The sequence below is a fragment of the Alosa sapidissima genome, chromosome 2 (genome assembly GCF_018492685.1).
Source record: "Alosa sapidissima isolate fAloSap1 chromosome 2, fAloSap1.pri, whole genome shotgun sequence".
In the NCBI taxonomy this organism is placed as follows: Eukaryota; Metazoa; Chordata; class Actinopteri; order Clupeiformes; family Clupeidae; genus Alosa; species Alosa sapidissima.
In genome coordinates this window covers 39,595,823-39,619,714 of record NC_055958.1, presented here as the reverse complement: position 1 = coordinate 39,619,714, position 23,892 = coordinate 39,595,823, and the positions used below count along the sequence as shown (strand labels likewise).

The 23,892-nt window shown below is 45.6% G+C and overlaps 1 protein-coding gene across 5 annotated transcripts in view; it reads right to left on the bottom strand.

Moving 5' to 3' along the window:
* Positions 1 to 2,488: 2,488 nt before the first annotated feature.
* Positions 2,489 to 23,892, bottom strand: part of LOC121690955 (mast cell protease 1A-like) — a 32,914-nt gene continuing 11,510 nt past the window's right edge. Inside the window, exons 1-6 of one of the 5 annotated variants that reach the window (XM_042071140.1) lie at positions 12,332 to 12,494; positions 11,606 to 11,759; positions 11,166 to 11,331; positions 10,617 to 10,874; positions 9,717 to 9,901; positions 9,050 to 9,678 (exon numbers count right to left, since the gene is read on the bottom strand). In XM_042071140.1, the coding sequence (XP_041927074.1) occupies positions 9,728 to 9,901; positions 10,617 to 10,874; positions 11,166 to 11,331; positions 11,606 to 11,759; positions 12,332 to 12,494 (915 nt within the window). In that variant the 3' untranslated portion in view covers positions 9,050 to 9,678; positions 9,717 to 9,727. Of the gene's footprint in view, positions 2,864 to 4,789; positions 5,054 to 5,541; positions 5,708 to 6,097; positions 6,252 to 6,520; positions 6,632 to 9,049; positions 9,902 to 10,616; positions 10,875 to 11,165; positions 11,332 to 11,605; positions 11,797 to 12,331; positions 12,495 to 13,249; positions 13,385 to 13,528; positions 13,787 to 23,892 lie in introns of those variants that run through there. The other 4 variants (XM_042071142.1, XM_042071139.1, XM_042071143.1 and 1 more) reach the window with 4 other exon arrangements.

Genomic DNA, 23,892 nt, shown 5'->3' with positions numbered 1-23,892 from the left:
CAGACTTGTCAGCAAAGGACTAAGAATAACACAAAAACTACCCAAAAATAACGCAAATAAAGAGAGAATACATTTAACTAGACAAAAAATACAAAAAAAATAAGCAGAACATTACATAAAATTACAAACATTACATAAAAACAAACAAAAACATGATGCCAGACAGAGCGGCGTGTCTCGCTAGCGTCCCCGTAACCTAGCAACTAGATAGAGAGTGTGTGTATGTGTGTGAGAACATTATCCTGGTCTATGACCTGACCAATAAGAAGTCCTCTCAGACTCTTCGCCCACTGGTGTCATCGTCTCCAACGGGTCAGATCCAGGGTTCTAAATTAACACCCGCCAACCCGCCAAATGCGGGTTAAAATTAATTTAATAAAAACTTACTAGCCAGTTTGGCTGGTGGTGATGCATGAGGCATTACGTGCTCTCGGTCATATATCCCCCTGGCAGTACTTCCTACATTTCCCATGACCACTGTGCCGTAATGCTACGTGATGACGTTTCATACGCCCATTGACTGCGCGCAGTTTGGAGTAAAAACCAGCGAGAGAGACTGAAACGAACGGAGCGTCTACCAGAAAACAGAAAAAATTCTAAGGAATTAGAAGAACGAACGGAGCCAGAGCAGGGAGCATAGACTGAACGAGGAGGTAGTTAGCCAGTAAAGTAAAATAAAAAGTACATAACACATGTACATAACACAAATACATAACACGTTACGAAATATTATTTTATTAAAATTAAAATTTTTATATATTTTTTTTTTTTTTTAATAAAACCCGCATTTGGCGGGTTGGCGGGTGTTAATTTAGAACCCTGATTAACGCATTGTGTTTACCTAGCCTATTTCCTTTGTGAGAGGCTGATGTCATGTAGCGGAGGCCGCAAAACCTGAAGCAGCAGGATCGCTTATTTTATTGTCTATAGCTGAAGACGGAGAGGAACGTGAGAAGCTTTAAAAAGTTGCCTGATCAAGTGATCACCACCACCACACGCATCACGCACTGTGCATAGAGACAGAGGAGGGAATTTAGCCAATAAATAGTAGGTATAGCTGCAAACTGTTTTTTACTTTTATTAGAGAAAGTATACAATGTAAACATGCACCAACAGCATGTTACATAAAGATGATACTTTTCGGGTCCTCTCTATAAAGATTCAACTTGAACGTATAGGCCCTATGCTACTGCATTTAATTGAGAACGTGTCTGAGCACACGTGAGAGGGAGAGAAAACGAGTAGCAGCTTCCAGCTGGCTTGTCATTGTTGATGATAATTGATATCTCCTTTTTATTAAGTTAAGATTAAACTAAATGCGGCGGTGGTTGGGACAGACTTATGGGGGCGAGAAGAGGAATGGAGCAGGGGATGAGGATATCGATAGAGAAATAGATATAGATAGTATCCATGCCAACAATGTTAATAAAGATCAAATGCATTTAGTGACACTCATCTCATAATTCTCTTATTTTCACCGGAAAAAAATTGGCTAGTAGAAATTTTGATTGGCTAGTAACTTTAGAGAGTTACCAGCCACATTGGCTGGTGATCAAAAAAGTTAATTTAGAACCCTGGTCAGATCTGTGTGTGTGTGTGTGTGTGTATGTGTGTGTGATGTAGATAGTGTCCAACAGGTGAGGTGTGTGTGTGTCTCTTCCTCTCTCTCTGCTACAGGACTGCACTAACCCACGCTACCTGGCAGCTGGCTCATCCAACGCAGTCAAGTTGAGTCGCTTCTTCGATAAGGTGACTAAATACTCTGACTCATATCTCAAACCACACACACACACCTGAAGCCACAGCCATGGCCTGCAAAGAGAGGCGACATGGTGGTCATAAAAAGCATCACCAGTCGCCATAGTAGCATAGAGCCTCATGATGATGTGTTTGACTCCCTCAGGTTATAGAGAAGAGATATTTTACTAAGGACCCAAGTCAGGTAAGTGTGTGCTATATACTGCCTCTCTCAGTATGCTTCTCTCTCTCTCTTTCTCTCTTTCTCTCTCTCACTCTCTCTCTCTCTTTCTTTCTTTTTTTCTCTCTTATTGCATCATGCACACATTGCATGTGCTCTATGTGAAATGGCTATATGAAGAAAACTTGTCTTGCTAAATGAAAACTAATACACTTACTGAATAAGAGAGTGATTCAGACTGCTCAAAACATACTACAGAAAGCGTCTTCACACACACACACACACACACACTCACTCACACATTCATCTTCATTCTTCCACTGATATCTCTTACACACACACACACACAAACACCCACCCACCCAATGTGAAGTGTTGTCATCTATGTCATCATGACTGGACTCATGGCTACTCTGTCTCATTGACGACTTTGTTTACCTTGCCGTGTGTAACTAAGAAGTACTGGACTCTTTGCTACTTTAGCAAACATAATGTGTTTCTATGTATGATTCTGGTGTTTAATCTGAAGCGCAGTAAAGAAACTTGGCTGCAGGCTTGGAAACAGGCTGCTTCAGACTTGAGTGCTTTATTGACTTGGTTCATTTCTTTATTCGTTTGGTTCATGTCATATTGTATGTAATGGCTAGCTTTATACTAATAAGGAATGGATAACCGAATAGATGGATATCAGCATCCAACAGGCAGGTCAACAAGGAGTGTTTGGAATATCTAAGTCAATCATGAATATTATGCCCTGAACTAAGTTTTGGTCTGCAGAGCATCATTCGAAATGAGAACATTTTTGATCCAGGGCAGGAAGTGGGGCACTCTCATGTAGACTTCTGGGTATTCTGGGGTATCACACGGTGCACCTGTGTAGGCTGTGACTCCATACAGGATCTTGGCCTTGCCCTTTCCACAGATGAGAGGACCTCCAGAATCACCCTGGCAACAAACAGAACAGGGACAAGCCAATCAGGAGACAGTGCTCTCTGACACAAGGGGGTAAAACATTTTAACATGTAGTTACAGGTTTTATATTACTGATACATTATTGATGCTTATAAGTAGCCTGGTCCTGACTACGTTTCTCTTCGTCATACAGTCTGGCACAATGTAATAGGAATCTATCTCCGTAATCCAAGTGTCCCGGCCTCCTGGTCTTCCATAAGGGCAACGAGGGGCCACACAACAACAGCCACAGCATTCGGTCTCCCCCAGTCTCTCCATTACTAACGGGACCATCTGATCAATCAAACTTCTCCCAAAGCCAGTTGGAAGGAGAGCTGCGACGTCCTTGCCATTTATAACATGGACAAGACGAGCCTCTTGCTCCTGCTTTGATTGCGTGATGCTCTCGAGAGTTGAGACAACTTCGCGGATAGCTTCTAGCGTCTCTTCCTCCGTCGCCATTGTTGCTATGCTGTTGAACTACAAGCTTCGCTGGAATACAAGCAACTCGGCAGGCAAGTTCCGCGTCTTCACTCAACTGTTCGCTGAATGGCTCGGCTACAGGCGAGCCGTATAATGTGGGTTGGGCCAGACTACGTGCGAGACCGAAATCCGATTTTGGGCGGAAGTACGTAGGATGGTAACGACCAGGCTAGCTTATAAGTATCAAAGTAACACTATTTTTCATTCCAATGCCCTGATACACTAAATAGAAAAGTATGAAATAGTAATATTTTAGGCAATTTCAGATAGGTAACTCAATACAAAAAACAGGGACTGAAAAAAGGATTTTCATTTTGATTTGTTCCAGTGATGAGTACCAGTGTTCTAAAGCCACTCCTCTAAATGGTAACTGGTTAGAGCGTTACAGAATAATGGTTACATTGGGCAGCCGTGGCCTACTGGTTAGGGCTTCAGGCTTGTAACTTGAAGGGTAGGGATAGTGGTTGAGCACTGGTCTCCCCTACCTACATCCATGGCTGAAGTGGCCTTGAGCAAGGCACCTAATCCCTCACTTCTCACGGAGTGTCCCTGTAGCAAGGCAGCTCACTGCTCCGGGTTAGTGTGTGTGTCACCTTACTGTGTGTTCACTGTGTGCTCTGTGTGTTCACTAATTCACGGATGGGATAAATGCAGAGACCAAAATCCTTGTGTATGCAAGTATACTTGGCCGAGAAGCCTGATTTGCGATTTGTGATTTAACAACGTTCCTTTAAAAATAAAATTGCCTTTACGAATGGATTATATGGCAGGTGAAACAATACCATATGTTTTTTTTTCCCTGCACAACAGCCTTAAAGCTTAAATCAAAGCACATTAGACATCAAGGTTAACTGTTTAAAGCACTGTGCCTGCAGGCATGGGGTGAGATTTGAAGTTGGCAATTAGCCTCTATAATATTTGCTCTTCCAACATGTCTGATAGCCTAACTTCAGACATAGCAAATGTCCTTAAGCTCTCTAATAGCATAACCTATGTGTGGTGCTACCAACTGCATGACACTAGGCCTGGAACTTTTCTAAGTGTCTCTGGTATGAATTTTCACACAATGTTTCCTAAAATTAAACATACTTGGAAAAAGTGGTTCTGGTGCTGGATATGAAAATCTGTTTTGTCAACTCATAGTGCTCCTAACCTATTATACAACTGTAGTCTACAGGGGAGACACTGACAATAAAAAAAATAATATTAACCGGCTATCTAAAATTGAAAAAAAAAAGTGTTCACTCTGGAACAAGTGATTTTTTTTCTGGTTTTGGTTATACGTTTATCCAAACCTTTTGTTCATTTTCATTTTCATTCTTTGTAATCCCTGACAAAAACAGTGAGTGCATCACCGCCATTTTAGCTGACATCTGACGCCTGTGTTCTAGATTTATTCCTGCTCTTGTGACCAGGTAGAGATGGGTGCTGACTTACCTGACAGAATCCCTCTTTGCCGTCAGAGACACTGCAGGTCATCTGGGCCTGGTCATAATACTCCTCCCATTTGTTTTCACACTTTGCTGGTTGTTCCAGCTTGACTTTAGCTTCATACAGGACACTCTCTGCTTGCTTCCCAAAGCATCTTCTCCCCCATCCTGCCACCTCACACTGCACGCCTGCCGGGATCTTCTCATCCACTTTGTCAGGGAGCTGCAGCACCTCAACTTTTTTCTTCTTCAGTTTAGCCTTGGTCTGCAGCTGCAACGTAAATAGCACATGCTATCAATCAGCACCTATTCAGTGTGTACACCTGTTGAACAAATAACACAAAGAGCGGATGACTCCACTCCGGGCTGATCTCAGAGACTGGTGCTGAGGAGAAACTAACCCATCGTTTCCAGCTCTCTCCTTCTCAGCATGTGTTGGCTTTGTCTTTATTTGGATTATATCACATTACTCTGCTTTACACATATACTGTATATCTTGCCATCACACTTATCCTGACTACATTTCATACTTTCATTACGTCTTTACTTTTTTAAACATGAGTGGTCATGTATATCACCACAATCTAGCCTGTGGGTTAACACTTGTCAAAACAGATGTGTATCATGCTGTAACAAGCTGTCAATCAATCAGACATGCCTATAAAGAGTGGATGTGATATGTTATGTTGCCTTCTTGATAACTCTTTGCCTTCTATCATCTCCCAATCACACACGTGTCATGTAAAAGAGGGGATTCACCTTCAGCAGCATGATGTCATGATGGAAAGCCCTGGGGTCGTCATCACTAAGCTTCTTCTTGGGGTACTTTGGGTGAGGGATGAACTCAGAGATGCCAATACGCTGTTGGCTCTTCTCCTTTTTACCGATGTTGTGGGCACCCAGCACTACACTGTCTAGGCGAACACTAAGACATGCATAAGACAGTATTATTACAGAGTCCAATCAGTCATGGGTTGTTCATTTTAGGGCAAACCCTCGAGCAATCCAATAATGGTCACTACCAAACTTTCCACAGCACTACTGTTAATAGTCTAACACACACATAAAACCACATGTCTATGTAAGGATCCAACATCCAGATAAAGTTTTGCGTTAATGTTATTAATCTAATCATTTAATTTTACTTTGAAAATGTATTACTTTCACTGTCTGTTTCATTTTGCTGCCTTTGTACAATGCTTACTACCACTACTACCATCACCACTACTAATAATAATAATAATAATAACTATAATAATAATAATTCAGTTATTTATAGAAATAGACACATGCACACACACAAGCACAGTCGCACCTGGAATTAAGACAGTGTGCAGCAGTCAGCACAAAGTCCTCCCTGATCAGCACTCCCCCACATGAGTGACTTCTTCCAATCTGCAGTGAGGCCATGTAGGGTCTGGAGTGGGGCTTGGCCTCACCACCCCCAAAGATGCCACTCTGCACGGCACCTGGTAATCCACATATCATACATCAGTCACAGAGAAGATCAGTCATGCACATGTTGTTGCTGAATTTTTGACTATGGTATATGAAACAGGCTAAATGCACAAATGTACTGTTTTGACTGAGTAAAGATAAATCAACAACAATACTCTATTACATTTCTACTGAAATTACTTGGAAAGCAAAATGTAAAAACATATTTATGAAAATTCATTAAAATGGAGGACATGGCGTTTTGGAACCAAACTCTAAATAAAGAAACTTGTACTTTTACCTGAGAGGGAGAGATGAGAGAGAAGCAGAAACACCAACATTCTTCACTGCCGAACAAAACTGTCTCACACACACACACCACGCATCTCACCTAGTTATAGGCAACACAGCTAACACTATAGACAGTTAACCACAAACAGACACAAACACACACACACACACACTTCTCACCTTGTTAAGTATTTCTCATCATTATTTTTACGATCTTTCTCTCTCACTCACACACATGCACACACACACATAAACACAAAGAGAACTGTGTGTGGGGTTGTGTGTTTCATATTCAACAGGCAGCAAGGGAACTCACACCTTTTGCAGGCTTCAATGTGCAGTGACTAACTTCAAATAATTTACCCATTCTACTGTGTCTTATGGGGACCACAGACCAGCTACATACAGCAGTGTCTAATGGGGACCACAGACCAGCTAGTTTACCTCCCAGTGTTAAATTCAGTGATTATGAATACTTCATAACTTGTATAGTAAAGGGAGATTCGATGTAGACTTCATAAGATATTCATGAAATATTTACAAAGGCTGGAGAGAAGAACGGCAATGCTGCTTTGTGATTGTTGGACTTTTATTTTGACAAGTTGTCGTCGTTCTGTCTTCCACATTTATAAAAGGTTTGGTATGAATGTTGAGTCATGTCTCATGAAACAGTCATGAATGCTTTATGTGCAGTTTATGACAGCTGCTATGAATGTGTTACAGTATGAACTCACCCGTCAAGTAAAGTGTTACCCTAGACTGTTTTATGTAATTGTAACATAATATGAATTGACAAATTGGACAGCCCTGACGTTTCCTTTTTTACATTCAGCTGACCCGTATTTGTGTAACCTGGAACTGTTGGACATTCCCAGTAGCAAAAGATGAGAAATCATCTGCAAAGGTATCATAAAACAAATACATTTTTATGATACAAAATGATTTGCTTGACCATGTTCTGTCTTTTTGGCACTGGAGTAGCCCATTGACTCAGATGTGACGTGATCAGGCAAGAGGTTTGGAACAAAAACGGCAATGCCGCTTTGCAATTGTTGGACTTTTATTTTGACAAATTGTTGTCGTTCTGTCTTCCACATTCATGAAAGGTTTGGTATGAATGTTGAGTCATGTCTCATGAAACAGTCATGAATGCTTTATGTGCAGTTTATGACAGCTATGAATGTGTTATGAACTCACCTGTCAAGTAAAGTGTTACCGTCTAGTTTTATGTAACTGACCTCGTTATATGACCTCTCTTTCTTATGACTCCTCATTTGAATAGAAAATTTGCTTCCCAAAATAACTTTTTCTTCTAAACACTGCACTCTCCCTGTTTGTTCTTTGTGGGTGTGTGATCCAAGGAACTGTATAGAAAATCAAAAAATGGTTGCAGGCCAAAATTGTTTCTTTTTGCTAATTTATTTTCACATTTAGCAGCAGTGGTAACAAACGTTTTGGCCTTGCGGCCTTCGTCAGTCTGTGTAATCCCTAACCACTTCCTAGTCTTAACAAGGCAGGTTGCCTCAATTGATGACACATGTAGCCTGTCTACAGTGCGGCACAGGATCAACGAGCGCTCCGACATTGAAATCATTGATTGAGCTCTCCAAATTGATTAATTGATAAATTATTCTATGAAAAACGTAATTTAGCTTTTGCAATGCCCCTGTCAATTATCATACGTTGGGAAAACATCGAACAAGACTGAGTGAACATAAATCAGCCATTTGTAGGAGTGATATAACTTCCCCAGTAGCAAGACATTTTCTAGAAAAGGACCACACTAAGATCTTAAATGCATTGGCATAGAACACATAGTCCCTGCAGGGGAGGGGAGACAGGAAACTTCTTCAAAGGGAGGCGTTCTGGATGTATCATCTGGGATCTCTGTCTCCAGGTGGAATCAATGAAGATTTTGACCTGTCATCATTTCTTTGAGAATGTATTTTTTTGCTTTTATCATTGTCTGGCTATTTAATGCACTGTATGTTGTGTTGTGAACATGGGAGACACCAAGCGCTCCGACCGATGAATGGCCTGTCCCTGATGTGTCGGAACGCTCATTGACCCTGTGTCGGAGCGCTTCCCAAAACAACAGCCATAAACGCGTTACCAAAATGGCCGCCAAGTAAGAGGACTTGCCTATAAGGACTTTGGGTGCGGGCATCATGACCAACACCAGACCAGCTTGTGTGTTTCGGTGTCAGAGCCATGGGGAAAGGGGTCGCTTGATTGGTTGTTTAGCTTGCCTACAGTACATGTTGTTAAGAAGCTCAGTGTAAGATATTCCCATAGATATTACAATCCTAGTTGGTATTTTGCCTTTGGATGACTGGATCGAATTTCACAGTCATAGTTTTTTCCTTCCTAGTGTAGCGGGACCAGGTTACCAATTAGAATTTGAAGTGTCGACTACGCCACCCAGGGGACATAGGTCACCCTTAGGAAAAGATGGATAAATAAACTGGATAGCCTAAACAAAGGATACCAGAACATAAAGCACACAGGTTCGTGCAAGGATGAAGCAGAGACAGGATTCTATGACAATAATAAATATTTTCTTTATTTTTCCTCTCAAAGGCAAGTTACAATACAGTAAAAGCGTGCAAAGCACTCAGATGGAAATGGGGCAGCCACACACACTCAGAACTGGTTTGGTTAGAGAAGGCCTACTGGTTCTTTGGGTATAGGAAAACACACATAAACTAGGAGGGAGGGCTTACCGCAGGGAGGCGATCTGGAAGAGGGGTCAAAGAGACCACACGTGAACACGGCACACCAAGGTGACACTACACTGCACTGACGGTGAGACACACAGATTCCCTACCACCAGGGGCCCAGCCTCCCTGCCGAGAGCCTCCACTCCTGAAACAAAAGAAAAGGGGTAAGACACAGCAAAACCCACCCCAGTTATACAGCATATGGCCCAGGCCTCTATGGCCAATAGATGTCCCCTTCCGTCTGATTAGTAAGGGACCTTGAAGAGAAAAGAGACTCTTGCAATTAAAAAAATAAAATAAAATAAATAAATAAATAAAAATATATAAGGCAGTGTGAAATAAGTAGTCTGTATCATAATAGCACACTAGTTTAAATACATTGGGAAAAGTACTTTTTTTACTGTTCATGACCTCCTAAAACAAAGAGTTGTGAACAAAGAACAAATAATTTGATAATCATGTAGTTTGGCTCTCTCTCCTGAACACTGAGTTCCTGTCTACAGAGCATCATTCACACCAATAACGTCTTTGATCCAGGGCAGGAAGTGGGGCACTCTTGTGTAGACTTCTGGGTATTCTGGGGTATCGCACGGTGCACCTGTGTAGGCTGTGACTCCATACAGGACCTTGGCCTTGCCCTTTCCACAGATGAGAGGACCTCCAGAATCACCCTGGCAACAAACGGAACATGGGACAAGCCAATCAGGAGACAGTGCTCTCTGACACAATTTATGACCTGTTCTATTAAGGAAGTGAAAAGTCATGCAGAACTCTGTGTCTTTGCTACGATGTCAGCAGGAAGGACAGGCCAGGTTTCTTCATAGTGGTCACTTGTTGAACTCTTCATATGAAACCATATGACATTCCTGATCTTATGGATCACACTGGACATTGGACACTCCCTTTATGGTTGGTCAACTAAACTATGTTCCACTATAATAACTATAACTATAACAAACTATAACATCGGTGGTATGTTGATATATATAAGTATAAATACTCTTTTGATCCCGTGAGGGAAATTTGGTCTCTGATTTATCCCAATCCGTGAATTAGTGATACACACTCAGCACAAACTAATCCCGGCGCAGTGAGCTGCCTGCTACAACAGCAGTGCTCGAGGAGCAGTGAGGGGTTAGGTGCCTTGCTCAAGGGCACTTCAGCCGTGCCTACGGGTCGGGGTTCGAACCGGCAACCCTCCGGTTACAAGTCCGAAGCACTAACCGGTAGGCCACGGCTGCCCCTCAAATCTAAGAGATTTAATTCAACACAGCTCACAACTGCATCCATCAAAATCACTGCAAATGATTTCAGCTGACGTGTGATGCCTGTGTCCAAATATGGCCCTGATCATTCCTGGCCAGTCAGAAATGGGTGCTGACTTACCTGACAGAATCCTCCTCTGCCATCAGGGACACTGCAGGTCATCTGGTCCTGGTTGTAATACTGCTGCCATTTCGCTTCACAGTTCGCTGTCTTGTCCAGCATGACTTCAGCCTCGTACAGGACACTCTCTGCTTCTCGCCCGTGGACCCTCTTCCCCCACCCAGCCACCTCACACTGCTCCCCCGCACGGATCTTCCCATATGTCTTAGGGAGCTCCAACACCTTCACAAACTTGTTCAGCGTAGCCTTTGTCTTCAGCTGAGGAGTGAACAGTATACAGAATGCAACAGTGTTCTCAAAGGACAACTTATATGAATGTATTGTTCAAAGGACAACTCCAGTTTAAGAATAACCGATGGTCTATTTGATATGGGATGATAATGAGGGTAAACATGCATTAAGGATCAAAACTAATAATTAGACTAATTAAGCAAACTAATTTTGAGTAAAACTGGAATATGCATTTACAACAAATTAGCATATAGTGGTAGCCTTTGAGGCAAGCTTGCTAAGTCAAGGTACTGTAAATCACTGATTCAATTGATTCACCTTCAACAGCATGATGTCATGCTCTCGAGTCCTGGGGTCGTCATTGCGAAGCTTCTTCTTGGGGTACTTTGGGTGAGGGATGAACTCAGAGATGCCAATGTGCTGTTGGCTCTTCTCCTGCTTACTGATGTTGTGGGCGCCCAGCACTACGTCGTCTAGGGGATCACTAAGCCATGCACACAACAACAAATATGATTACAGAGTCCAATCAGTCATTATGGGTTGTTCATTAAAAGAAACATAGCAATAGAATATAGTTTATATAGCACTAGAACACACAATCAACAACTAACATGAATGAGAATAGACACAAGACACAAGCATTTGCTTTAGAGTGGCTCATTAATATAAACACTTTCAAGAGGAACCCCACGTTTCTTCCTTACACACAAACATACACACATATGCACACATGCACGCATGCACAAGTATGGTCGCCCCTGCTATTATAACAGTGTGCAGCAGTCAGTACGAAGTCCTCTCTGATCAGCACTCCTCCACACCCGTGGTGTCTCCGTGTCTGCAGTGAGGCCATGTAGGGTCTGGAGTGGGGCTTGGCCATACGACCACCAAAGATGCCACTCTGCACGCCACCTGATAGTCCACAAGTATCCACAGATCATCAGCATTATGGCAGGGTATATCATTTCCATGTTAGATCAAATGATAATTCATTCACACCTATTACCTTACCTGAGATTAATATGAGATCAAATGACACGCACACACACACTTCTCACCTTGCTAACTCTTTCCCTTCCCACCACCCCAACCCTTTCTGTCTGACACACACATACACACAGGAAGCTAGGGGGGCTCATACTCTGTTGGAAACTTCACACCTTTGCAGTGTGCAGAGTGTAGTGAGTGAGTAGTGTAGTGTGCAGACTGCAGTGTGTAGTGAGTAGTGTGGCCCAGCAGCACCAGTGAGCAGTAATTAGACTACAGCACATACTGGACTTCTTCTCATTTATTTCACTCTTATCTTATCAGTACATAACAGCAGTTAGTATAGCGTGAGTCTATCAGAAGCATAGCATCTGTGTGTCTGACACAAGTTAGCATACCATCTGTGTGTCTAACACAAGTGAGCATAGCATCTATGTGTATGTCAGAAGTTAGCATAGCATATGTGTGTCTGACAAAAGTTGGGGCAATAAAAATACCTGCAGACGTGAGGCAAGAGATGGGCTGTTGTGGCTTCCTGTGTGTGTGTGTGTGTGTGTGTGTGTGTGTGTGTGTGTGTGTGTGTGTTTCAGTTTGTGTCAAAATAGCAGCAAGACCATCAAGGTCGGTTAACCCCCTGCCTGCCATCTTAATTTTTCTCATTAGGTCTTGCCCCTATGGTGCAAAATTCACTGATCGCATGCATTGTGTTAATGTGGCAACTGTGTCCTGTTTCATTTCAGCGCCCATGTTAACAGGTTATATCTGCATGAACAGAATGTATGTAGTTTCACTGTTTTAGAAGAGGAGGGGACAGTGGACATGCAGCCAATAAGCACTCAGTATCAAATAAATTGATTGTTTTATTGTAAACAAAGCCCTGGGGAGATGTACATTAAAACAAGTTGCTATAGATTGAAATTCACTTAAGCACATTCACAGAGAGAGAGAGAGAGAGAGAGAGAGAGAGAGAGGGTTGCCGGTTCAAACCCCGACCAGTAGGAGCAGCAAAGCACCTAACCCCTCACTGCTCCCCAAGCGCCGCTGTTGTAGCAGGCAGCTCACTGCGTTGGGATTAGTGTGTGCTTCACCTCACTGTGTGTTCACTGTGTGCTGAGTGTGTTTCACTAATTCACAGATTGGGATAAATGCAGAGACCAAATTTCCCTCACGGGATCAAAAAAGTACCGGTATATATACTTATACTTACTTAAAAAGAAAAGAAAGAAAGAGCGAGAGAAACACACAAACGCAGCAAAGTGGCTCATGGGTCCCTCTCTTTCCTCCCAGGAAATAGCCAGCAGGGTGTGCCAAAAATGACCCCCAAAGTAAATCGAGAAATGTAGGGTTCGTAACAGTAATGTTTTGTAATTTGGTGACTGGCTGCTCATTCATTCCCTCTATTTCCTCCCCATCACCTTCTTGATCCAGGGCAGGAAGGCAGAGACCCGGGTGTAGACCTGCGGATAGGCTCTGTTCCTGCAGTCCTGGCTAGTGTACGCATCAAGACCCTGAAGTTTAGTATTGCACACTAGAGGCCCTCCTGAGTCTCCCTGGAGAGAGAGAGAGAGAGAGACATTAGATCTATACTGCTATGGCAGTACAGACATGGACACATAGGAGCTTAATAAACACTGATTAGCATGATAGCTTACCATCTAAGGAAAACTTACACACACACACACACACACACACACCTGGCAGAAGCCCTTGCCCTGGCTGGTGCTGCTGCACATCATGTGGCTGTGGTTAAAGTACTTCTGCCATGAATCTGCACACTCCTTCTGATCCACCATATGCACCAGTGCCTCCTGCAGGAGGTGCTCAGCGTGGGAGTTCGGGGCCTTCATCCCCCAGCCGGCCACCCAGCACCTTGTCCTTGCAGGGACCTCCCCGTCCTTCTTGGGCAGCCCCAACAGCTTCACACACTTGCTCAGCTTCGCCTTGCTCTTCAGCTGCAGAGGGGGGGACAGACCAGCCACACAACACATCTACACACAGCTGACCACAACACATCTACACACAGCTGACCACATTACGTCTACACACAACTGACCACAACACATCTACACACAACTGACCAGTCACACAACACGTCTACACACAACTGACCAGCCACACAACACATCTACACACAACTGACCAGTCACACAACACGTCTACACATAACTGACCAGTCATACAACACTTCTACGGCTGCAGATATATTCAATGCCATTTAACTTGTCGAGGAGTACGGTCACAAATATGTGATTAGAATGTTTACGAACTGACAGTTCCGCATTATGATGCAACAATTACTCAGAGATTTCCCCCATAGACTGTATAAAGAACACTGACACTATAGATCGTTTGCGTAGAATTCTGGAAGGAACCAAGAAAATAATTCACTCCTCAACAATGTCTACATTCAATGCTATTTAAGCCACCTCGAAAGTTTGTTTAGCAGTCCCTCCAGGATTTCGCGAGGATTTTTTGTGATTGTTGCGATCTAAAATGCCTGATTTCGCGACAACTTTTCTAAAAAATTGCGATGGAAGTTGCGGTGAATTGCGAGAGGTAGTGAAAATTGCAAAAATAGTTGCGATTTTTTTTTTATTATTATTTTTTAATTGAGGATAATTAAGGTTAGTAAGACCAAAATTACACTGATCATCTTGATGCTTATTAAAAAGGATAAGTAAAGGTAAATAGTAACAGAAAATCAAAGTAGGCCTACTTTTTTTGTGTAAAAATTTTGACTGGGGTAATTCACAAAGCAGTATAACCTTTCGTAGAACTGTCCAAAAAAGACAGCCCCTAAAGAGATGGCATCATATCATGTTTCAATACATTCATATATGTTGTAATTCATATTAAGTTCATATATTTTTAATAATTCATATTCTGTGACTTGCATAGTTACTAATAGCCAACTAAGTATCTAGTAATTTCATATTGATTTAAACTATTAGACTACACTTTTCTTTAATGTTATTACATTGGTGGTGTGTAAGTCTAATTGACTGCCTGCCACTTTAAAGACGTGAGAGTAGCGTAATGACATTTTTAAGCAGATTGGAACGCTTGCATCTCACTGTGTTCGGCTACGACTGGAAAGTGGAAATAACTTTTTGCTTAAGATATGTGGATGGAATTCGGGATGTTTTCTATGTCATTAGTTAAAATAAATGTTAAAAAATAACTTGTATGAAATCATTCTTGGATCATAGAAGAGGTACATTTCTTACAATGTTATTAATTTCTATGATTTTGGTAGCACTACACCAGTGGTCCCCAAACTTTTTCTTCCGAGGGCCAGCTCACTATGCCTGGCTCTAAGAGAGGGCCAGAGATTCGGAGTATATAAGTAAACTTATATTATGTAAACTTATGTAAAATAAATAGCTTAGTGCTGTGAACAACAGCAGGCTACCTTAGTTGAATATTCCATTACATTTAATCATAGGCTACTGCAATTTAATACCATTATTAGTTGTGTTTATATTGCCATCATGCCATATCAGTGTAAAATGTAGCTCAAATGAAATAATACTAATAAAAAGACTTTAACAGTCCCAAAAGTGTATTTTATCCAAAATGTGTGAACTCTGAACTCTGTGTATGTGCATACACAGCTCAAGTTGTGAACAAGCAATATCCTACAAATAATTTGAAGTTCTCAAACTATGAGAGTTTTATGAAGTGCAGGCAAAAACATCTGAAATGACCACTTTCACTCACCTGATGAGAACTTGTGAATTTGTATGAACATTTGAACGAGTGAATAAAAAATAGAAATAATTATCCCAGAAAGTCCCAGAAATATGACTTGACTTAGTTAGTTATTAAAAATTAATTGATACACTTCTAGAATACTTTGAGCACTAATGCAGTCAGCCTCTTGCATTGTTTGCAGGTAGGCCTACGTTTCATTCCGTTTTCGATGGCAAACGCAAAACAGCGCCAAAATAACCACCAGTGGACAAAGTACCAGAGTATTACATGTGTACTGTTAAGACTCGCCATAGAGAATGAATGGGGGAAATTACGGAGGTTATAGTTTGACGATGTCGTACTCTCATGCGGGCCAGATGCTATATACCGCGGACATGTTTTGGGGGGCCACCCAAAATGAGGTGGCGGGCCATATCCGGCCCGCGGGCTGTAGTTTGGGGACCACTGCACTACACAAACTGAGCCCACAAGCTAGCAAACACGAGGAGCTACAACAGAGGGCAGCTCATCCCGGACAGAAAGGCTACAGTCTGCCTGACGTGACTCGCGGGAGACATCGCGGGAGATATCGCGGAATGTTGTTTGCAATAAACACAGCAGAACTTTCATTCTTACTCATTAAAATGAGCATGATGACTGACAAAATAAATTCTTATGATGTAGTTTAAATAAACCACTGTTGTCATACAGTTAACAGGCCTGCATTGTAGCACATAAATTCAATATCAAGTGTTTCCCCTATATGTGTGTCTATCTATTTAGCCAACAGTAGAAAATAACAGAATATCCAAACGTTTTCAGTAGGCTAGCCTACCATTGTTGCAGAAATCACGTATAAGAAGGTATCCCTTCGATTTCTGTTTATTTTCGCATATTCCAACATAAGGAAGCAGCATGAGCCTCCCGTCATAATCGTCATGAGGACATTCCTCCCAAATGGCCCTATCACTGTCATGAGCATTCTCTCTCCCGGGCAACAACCTTAATTGATTCAACTCTCTGCCACTCTGCTCACTCTCTCTCTACTCTGCCTAACGAGCTCCACCTGGCTCCGCCCTGCTCTGCTCTTGTTACCTGGCCAGCTGCGCTGCATTTCCCACTCACCATCCTCACCTTGCCCCACTCTGCTCTAATTACTCTGCCAGCTGCACTGCATTTCTCCACTAACCTCTCCCAGTATATAAAGCCCTGTTTTTCAGCCAAGCCCTGTCAGATCGTCTTCAAACCTGGACCAGTAACCTGCCTGCCTGCCTGCCTGCCTGCCTGCCTGCCTGCCTGCCTGTCTGCCTGTCTGTCTGTCTGTCTACTCTCTGACTCCTACCTGTGATTCGGATCCTTTCTTGACTGCCTCCCTGTTCTACCGCCCCGGTTATCCCGACCTGCCTTCCGGATCTTCTCGATTACTCTCCGATCTTCAGCCCCCCCGGTAACTCGAACCTGCCTTCTGTCCCTCACCACGTTTAGTGCCTAGCCCTGGTCTGTACTACTGCCTGCTGTTCACCTGGCTGTGGTGTGTGTGTTCCCCTGAGCCCCGAGAACCCCTGACACCCCTGGCACTCCTAGCACCCCTGGAACCGGAACATCCAAGACCTCACGTTTCTCTCACTCCTCTTCCCCCCCGAACCCTTCAATAAAAAGACTCTGAATTTTTGAACTTGCGCTCTTGGGTCGTCTTCTGTCCGTGACAGAACGATCTGACCACTACGGACCCAGCGCACTCCCTGACCACTATGGAGGAAGGGCCCGAGATGACTGCCCTACAGCGACTGGAACGCACTGAGGGAGACATCAATCGGATGGCTGGCGACATCGCTTCCCTTCTCCAGCTAGGCAACCAACAACAACAGCAATCCAACCAGCAGCGACAACAGTTCCAACTGCAGCAACAACTGCTAGCCCAAGCCCTGCAACTACTCTCAAACCCGGCTACTCCACCTGCACCCACCCCTGGTTCTTCTGTTCCTGTACCACCGGCAGTGCTGCCACCAGATCCCCACGCTCCTGAACCAAAGATTGGGAACCCGGAACGTTTCGATGGAGACCAAAAGCAAGTAAGACCATTCTTGAGCAGCTGCAGAATCCAGTTCGCACTACAGCCCAGGACCTTCTCAACGGAGGGAGCCAAGGTGGGGTATGTCATCACCCATCTCATCGGCCGAGCTCGGTTGTGGGGAACGGCGGAATTCGACCGGCAAACCCCAGCCTGTGCCTCCTTCAGTGCTTTTGAGGAGGAGATGTTAAAGGTCTTTGATCTAGGCTCGCCAACAGCCGAAGCGTCACAAGCTCTGCTCACCATCCGTCAGGGCAATCGGACAGTGGCAGACTTCTCCATTGACTTTCGTACCCTGGCCAGTCAAAGCTCGTTTAACTCCGAGGCACTGGTGCAAGCCTTCCTCCACAGCTTGGCGGACTATATCAAAGACGAGCTGGTTTCTCATGACCCGCCCTCAACGCTTGATGCCGCCATTGACCTTGCCGTCCGCATTGACCGCCGTATACAGACCCGGAGGAGGGTGAAGGGGCGTCTCAGTCAACCTGCCATCCGCACTCGGGTCGATACCTCCTCTGTCCAGCCCCTGCCTGTCAAGTCCCAAGGCCAACTCAATCAGCCTGAGGCCATGGAGATTGGCCGTGCCTCTCTGACTCCCGGGGAGCGTCGGCGCCGTCTAACCTCCAACCTTTGCCTCTACTGTGGTGGTGAAAATCACCGTGGTCGCCACCTGTCCGGCAAAGGCCGCAGCTCACCAGGTGTAGGGGAGATCCGGGTGAGCTCAACAAGTCTTCAGTCTCTCTCCATCCGAAAACCCCTGCTTCATCTCCGCCTTCAGCTTTCCGACACGACTCATACGTTGGCCGCCCTTGTGGATTCTGGAGCCGAAGCAAACATCATGGACCCTGAGCTTGCACGGCAACTGGACGTGAACCATCATCAACTGGCACAACCCATTCCTGCACGAGCCCTGGATGGACATCATCTGGGCAAGGTCACTCACATCTCAGCCCCTGTGACAATTCTGCTGTCAGGAAACCACCAAGAGTCCATCCAGTTTCACCTTCTACACTCACCTGGCCAACCACTCATTCTCGGATACCCGTGGCTCCGTCAGCACAACCCCCACATCGACTGGGAGACAGGGACAGTCCGTTCGTGGGGAAGGAGTTGTCACCAGACCTGTTTAAGGGGGGCCACCCTGCCCGTTCACTGGGAAATATCTAGCGCTACCCCCGACATATCCAATGTTCCGACCTGTTACCACAGCCTGAAAGAGGTGTTCAACAAATCCAAGGCGACATCTCTACCCCCACACAGACCCTATGACTGCGCGATTGATCTCCTGCCTGGCACAGCACCTCCCAAGGGTCGTCTGTATTCACTGTCAGCCCCAGAAAGAAAGGCCATGGAAGACTACATTAATGACTCTCTTGCCGCCGGGATAATCAGACCGTCTTCTTCCCCCGCCGGAGCGGGATTCTTCTTCGTCGGTAAGAAGGACGGTTCTCTTCGTCCATGCATAGATTACCGGGGTCTGAACGACATCACTGTTAAGAATCGCTACCCACTGCCCTTACTTTCGTCTGCCTTCGAACTGCTGCAGGGAGCCACCGTATTCACGAAGCTGGACCTTCGCAATGCCTACCATCTGGTGCGGGTGAGAGAGGGAGACGAGTGGAAGACTGCGTTCAACACACCAACCAGCCACTATGAATACCTCGTCATGCCATTTGGCCTCACCAATGCCCCAGCAGTTTTTCAAGCCCTAGTGAATGATATCCTCAGGGACATGCTAAATACATTCGTTTTTGTGTACCTTGACGATATTTTAATATTCTCAAAGACTCTGTCAGAACACACGCACCATGTCCAGTTGGTCCTGCGCCGCCTGCTGGAGAACTCTCTTTTCGTGAAGGCAGAGAAGTGCGAGTTCCATGCCAAGACCGTTTCATTCCTGGGGTATGTGATCAACGAGGGCAGCATTCAGATGGATCTCATGAAGGTGTCGGCTGTCACGTCCTGGCCAGTCCCTGAGTCTCGGAAAAAGTTGCAACAGTTCCTGGGCTTTGCAAACTTTTATAGGAGGTTCATCCGAAACTATAGCACAGTGGCTGCACCACTCACGGCGCTAACCAGCACTAAACAGCCGTACCAATGGACAGCAGCTGCTGATAAGGCCTTCAATAGCCTCAAGACACGTTTCACTTCCGCTCCAATCCTCCAGATGCCAGATGCTGCAAGGCAGTTTGTGGTGGAGGTAGATGCTTCGGACGTGGGAGTGGGTGCAGTGCTTTCTCAGAGAGCAGCCGAGGATGGCAAGATGCACCCCTGTGCCTTCTACTCCCGTCGGCTAACCCCAGCCGAATGCAACTACGACATTGGGAACCGCGAGCTGCTGGCCGTCAAGCTCGCCCTTGAAGAATGGCGGCACTGGTTAGAGGGGTCAAAGGAACCATTCGTAGTGTGGACAGACCACAAAAACCTGGAGTATATCCAAACAGCCAGGAGGCTGAACTCCCGTCAACAGCGGTGGTCTCTGTTCTTTACCCGCTTCAATTTCACGCTCTCCTACCGCCCGGGATCTAGCAACATCAAACCTGATGCCCTTTCCCGGATGTTTCAGAAGGACGAGATCACCGCCATGCCAGCTCCCATTCTTCCCAGCCACTTTGTCGTAGCGGCCCTCACCTGGGAGATCGAGAAGCAGGTCATGGAGGCTCTTCGGAACCAGCCAGGCCCAAGCACCAGCGCCCCCAACCGTCTGTTTGTTCCAGCAAATCTCAGGTCACCTGTGATCCAGTGGGGGCACGAATCCCGTCTGGCCTGTCATCCCGGCATCACTCGCACCCTTCATCTGGTCCGCCAGCGGTTCTGGTGGCGGCGGATGAGACGGGATGTCCAAGAATTCATCCGAGCTTGTCCCACTTGTAACCGAAACAAGACCCCCAACCAGCCTCCTGCTGGGTTGCTGCAACCCCTACTCGTACCCAAGCGGCCCTGGTCCCACGTTTCACTGGACTTTGTTACGGGTCTTCCGCCCTCTGACGGACACACAGTCATCCTTACCATTGTTGACCGCTTTAGTAAGATGACCCACTTCGTGCCTCTTCCTAAACTACCCTCTGCTAAGGAGACCGCCCAGGTGGTCCTGGAACATGTGTTTCGTATCCATGGCCTACCCCAGGATATAGTGTCAGACCGGGGGCCGCAATTCTCAGCAACCTTTTGGAAGGAGTTCTGTCATCTCCTTGGGGCCACCGCCAGCCTATCATCTGGATTCCACCCGCAGTCAAACGGCCAAACTGAACGCATGAACCAGGAGCTGGAGAAGGCACTGAGGTGCGTGGCCTCCCAAAATCCCCGGGCCTGGGCTCAACACCTGCTCTGGGTGGAATATGCCCATAATTCACTCACCAGTTCCGCCACCGGGCTCTCCCCCTTTCAGTGTGTCTACGGGTATCAACCCCCACTGTTTGCCAGCCAGGAAGCGGATGCCACCTGTCCGTCTGCCCTTGCGTATGCCCGCCGCTGCCGCCGCACTTGGGCCCAGGCTCGCACTATGCTCCTGAAGTCAGGAACCAGCTACGCCGTCGGTGCCAACCGACGGAGGGCCCCAGCACCTACTTACCGGGTTGGTCAGAAGGTCTGGCTGTCTGCCCGGGATCTGCCGCTGCGGGTTGAATCACGAAAGCTGGCCCCTCGCTTCATTGGTCCTTTTCCTGTGCAGAAAGTCATCAGTCCAACGGCGGTTCGGCTTCAGTTGCCCACTTCCATGCGGGTCCATCCCACCTTCCACGTCTCCAAGGTCAAGCCGGTCCATGAAAGTCCCCTGGTCCCTGCGGCTCCGCCGCCGCCTCCTCCGCGCCTCTTAGATGGCGGTCCTGTCTTCACCGTCCGGCGGCTGCTCCGCTCTAGGCGACGGGCTAGGGGTCTCCAGTACCTCGTTGACTGGGAGGGATATGGTCCGGAGGAGAGGACCTGGATCCCGGCCAGGAGGATAGTGGACCGGACCCTCATCACTGACTTCCACCGACTACATCCTGATCAGCCTGCAATCCGTAGGGGCCGTCCCAGAGGGGTCCCTAGCCGTCCTGCCCGCCCGGCTTCCTGTCCTGTGCCTGACCCTGATCCTGTCTCAGTACCTGTCCTGTCTCCCGACCGTGACCCTCCAGCTCCTTCTGAGGATGAGGATGCTCACTCGGACCGCTCGGAGGAGTTCTGACCCGCCGCCTGCTCCCCTCCACCCTCCCGGCATGATGTTGTTCTTGGGACTTTTGGGGCCGTCCCTTAGGGGGGGGGTCCTGTCATGAGCATTCTCTCTCCCGGGCAACAACCTTAATTGATTCAACTCTCTGCCACTCTGCTCACTCTCTCTCTACTCTGCCTAACGAGCTCCACCTGGCTCCGCCCTGCTCTGCTCTTGTTACCTGGCCAGCTGCGCTGCATTTCCCACTCACCATCCTCACCTTGCCCCACTCTGCTCTAATTACTCTGCCAGCTGCACTGCATTTCTCCACTAACCTCTCCCAGTATATAAAGCCCTGTTTTTCAGCCAAGCCCTGTCAGATCGTCTTCAAACCTGGACCAGTAACCTGCCTGCCTGCCTGTCTACTCTCTGACTCCTACCTGTGATTCGGATCCTTTCTTGACTGCCTCCCTGTTCTACCGCCCCGGTATCGAATCTGCCTTCTGTCCCTCACCACGTTTAGTGCCTAGCCCTGGTCTGTACTACTGCCTGCTGTTCACCTTGCTGTTGTGTGTGTGTTCCCCTGAGCCCCGAGAACCCCTGACACCCCTGGCACTCCTAGCACCCCTGGAACCGGAACCTCCAAGACCTCACGTTTCTCTCACTCCTCTTCCCCCCTGAACCCTTCAATAAAAAGACTCTGAATTTGAACTTGCGCTCTTGGGTCGTCTTCTGTCCGTGACACACTGTATGAACATGACTAGGGATGTAATGGTATAAAAATGTAAGCTCATGGTTATGGTGACCAAAATGATCACACATACACACACACACACACACACACACACACACACACATATACTGTACACACACACACACACACAAACACACATTTAAAATGATCATGGTTTTCAGTATTATTGCTGTATGTTTAATAGTGTTGCACAGTGTATCGATACTAAAAAGGTATCACGATGCCTTCACCCAAAAAACGATACGATTTCCGACGTTTTTAGAATCGATACTTTATTAAAATAGTAACGTTCTGTGTCTGTGTGAACTGCTGCTCTCACTGCTCCTTGCACGCATCTAGGCAAGTGGGCGTGTCAAGCAGGCAGCTCTGAGATAGTGAGTGTGCAGCCAACGTCAACAGTTCTTTGCCGACAGTCCTCGGCCTGGTGGATAAAACAAAAGGTGAAGTGAAATCTGCAGCTATTTTGGATACATCGTGAATAGTGAAGGCAAGCCATCAGGTACACAGAGGCCCGTTTGTGAAATATGTTTCAAAGTCATTTAAAAGCAGTAGGCTACGCATGGAACTTAGCTAAACACCTCGCAGACATATCCCAACATTTTTAAAGAATAACATTACCATAACCTGTAAACAATCTATTTCAGTACTACTGGTAATATGTCATTGCATGTAGACTGCAATTTTTATTGCCCATATATAGGATAGGCTACCCGAAATGCGCTAATTAAAGCCCACAGCATATATTACCACCAAAGCGTGTTGAGTCCCAATAATAATAATAATAACCACTGATTGTAGTGGTAGCAAATGATGTTATCAAAGAAATAGACGTAATGTAGGAAAGCACACAGATATATTGCAACAGGTAGGCCTATCTGACGAAGACCTGAGTGGTTGGAACGTCATACTTGTACACTGGGCGCAAAGAAGACTATCCTCACATTTTTCCCTTTGCAACTGTCAAAGAAATCCCATGAACACGGGAAGGCCTTGGGTAGCCTATACTGTACATCAGATGGCCTAAAGATTAGGCCCCTCTGCATAGCATTCAGTGATTTGCATGCAGTAATTTCAACACTGACCTTGATCTAGCCTAGTTTGGCTATTTAAAGCTACTTTATTGCCAAAACACAACACAATGTAAATGAACTATAACAAACAATAAAGGACTTAATCACACAAAGTAGGCCTACTATTTTACTGACTATAAAACATAATCATTATTTAGGAAGTTTAGAAGTTTATAACCCAGAATTGACCTGCACATTACAAAAGTGCACTGAATTCAACACAAATGACTCAATACACTTGGAGGAGGTATGAGTGCTTTCTTTTCCAGATATCTTAGGATTTCGCCATAGTATCGTTTCAGTATCGAGCATCGTGATATTTATGGCAGGTATCGTATCGA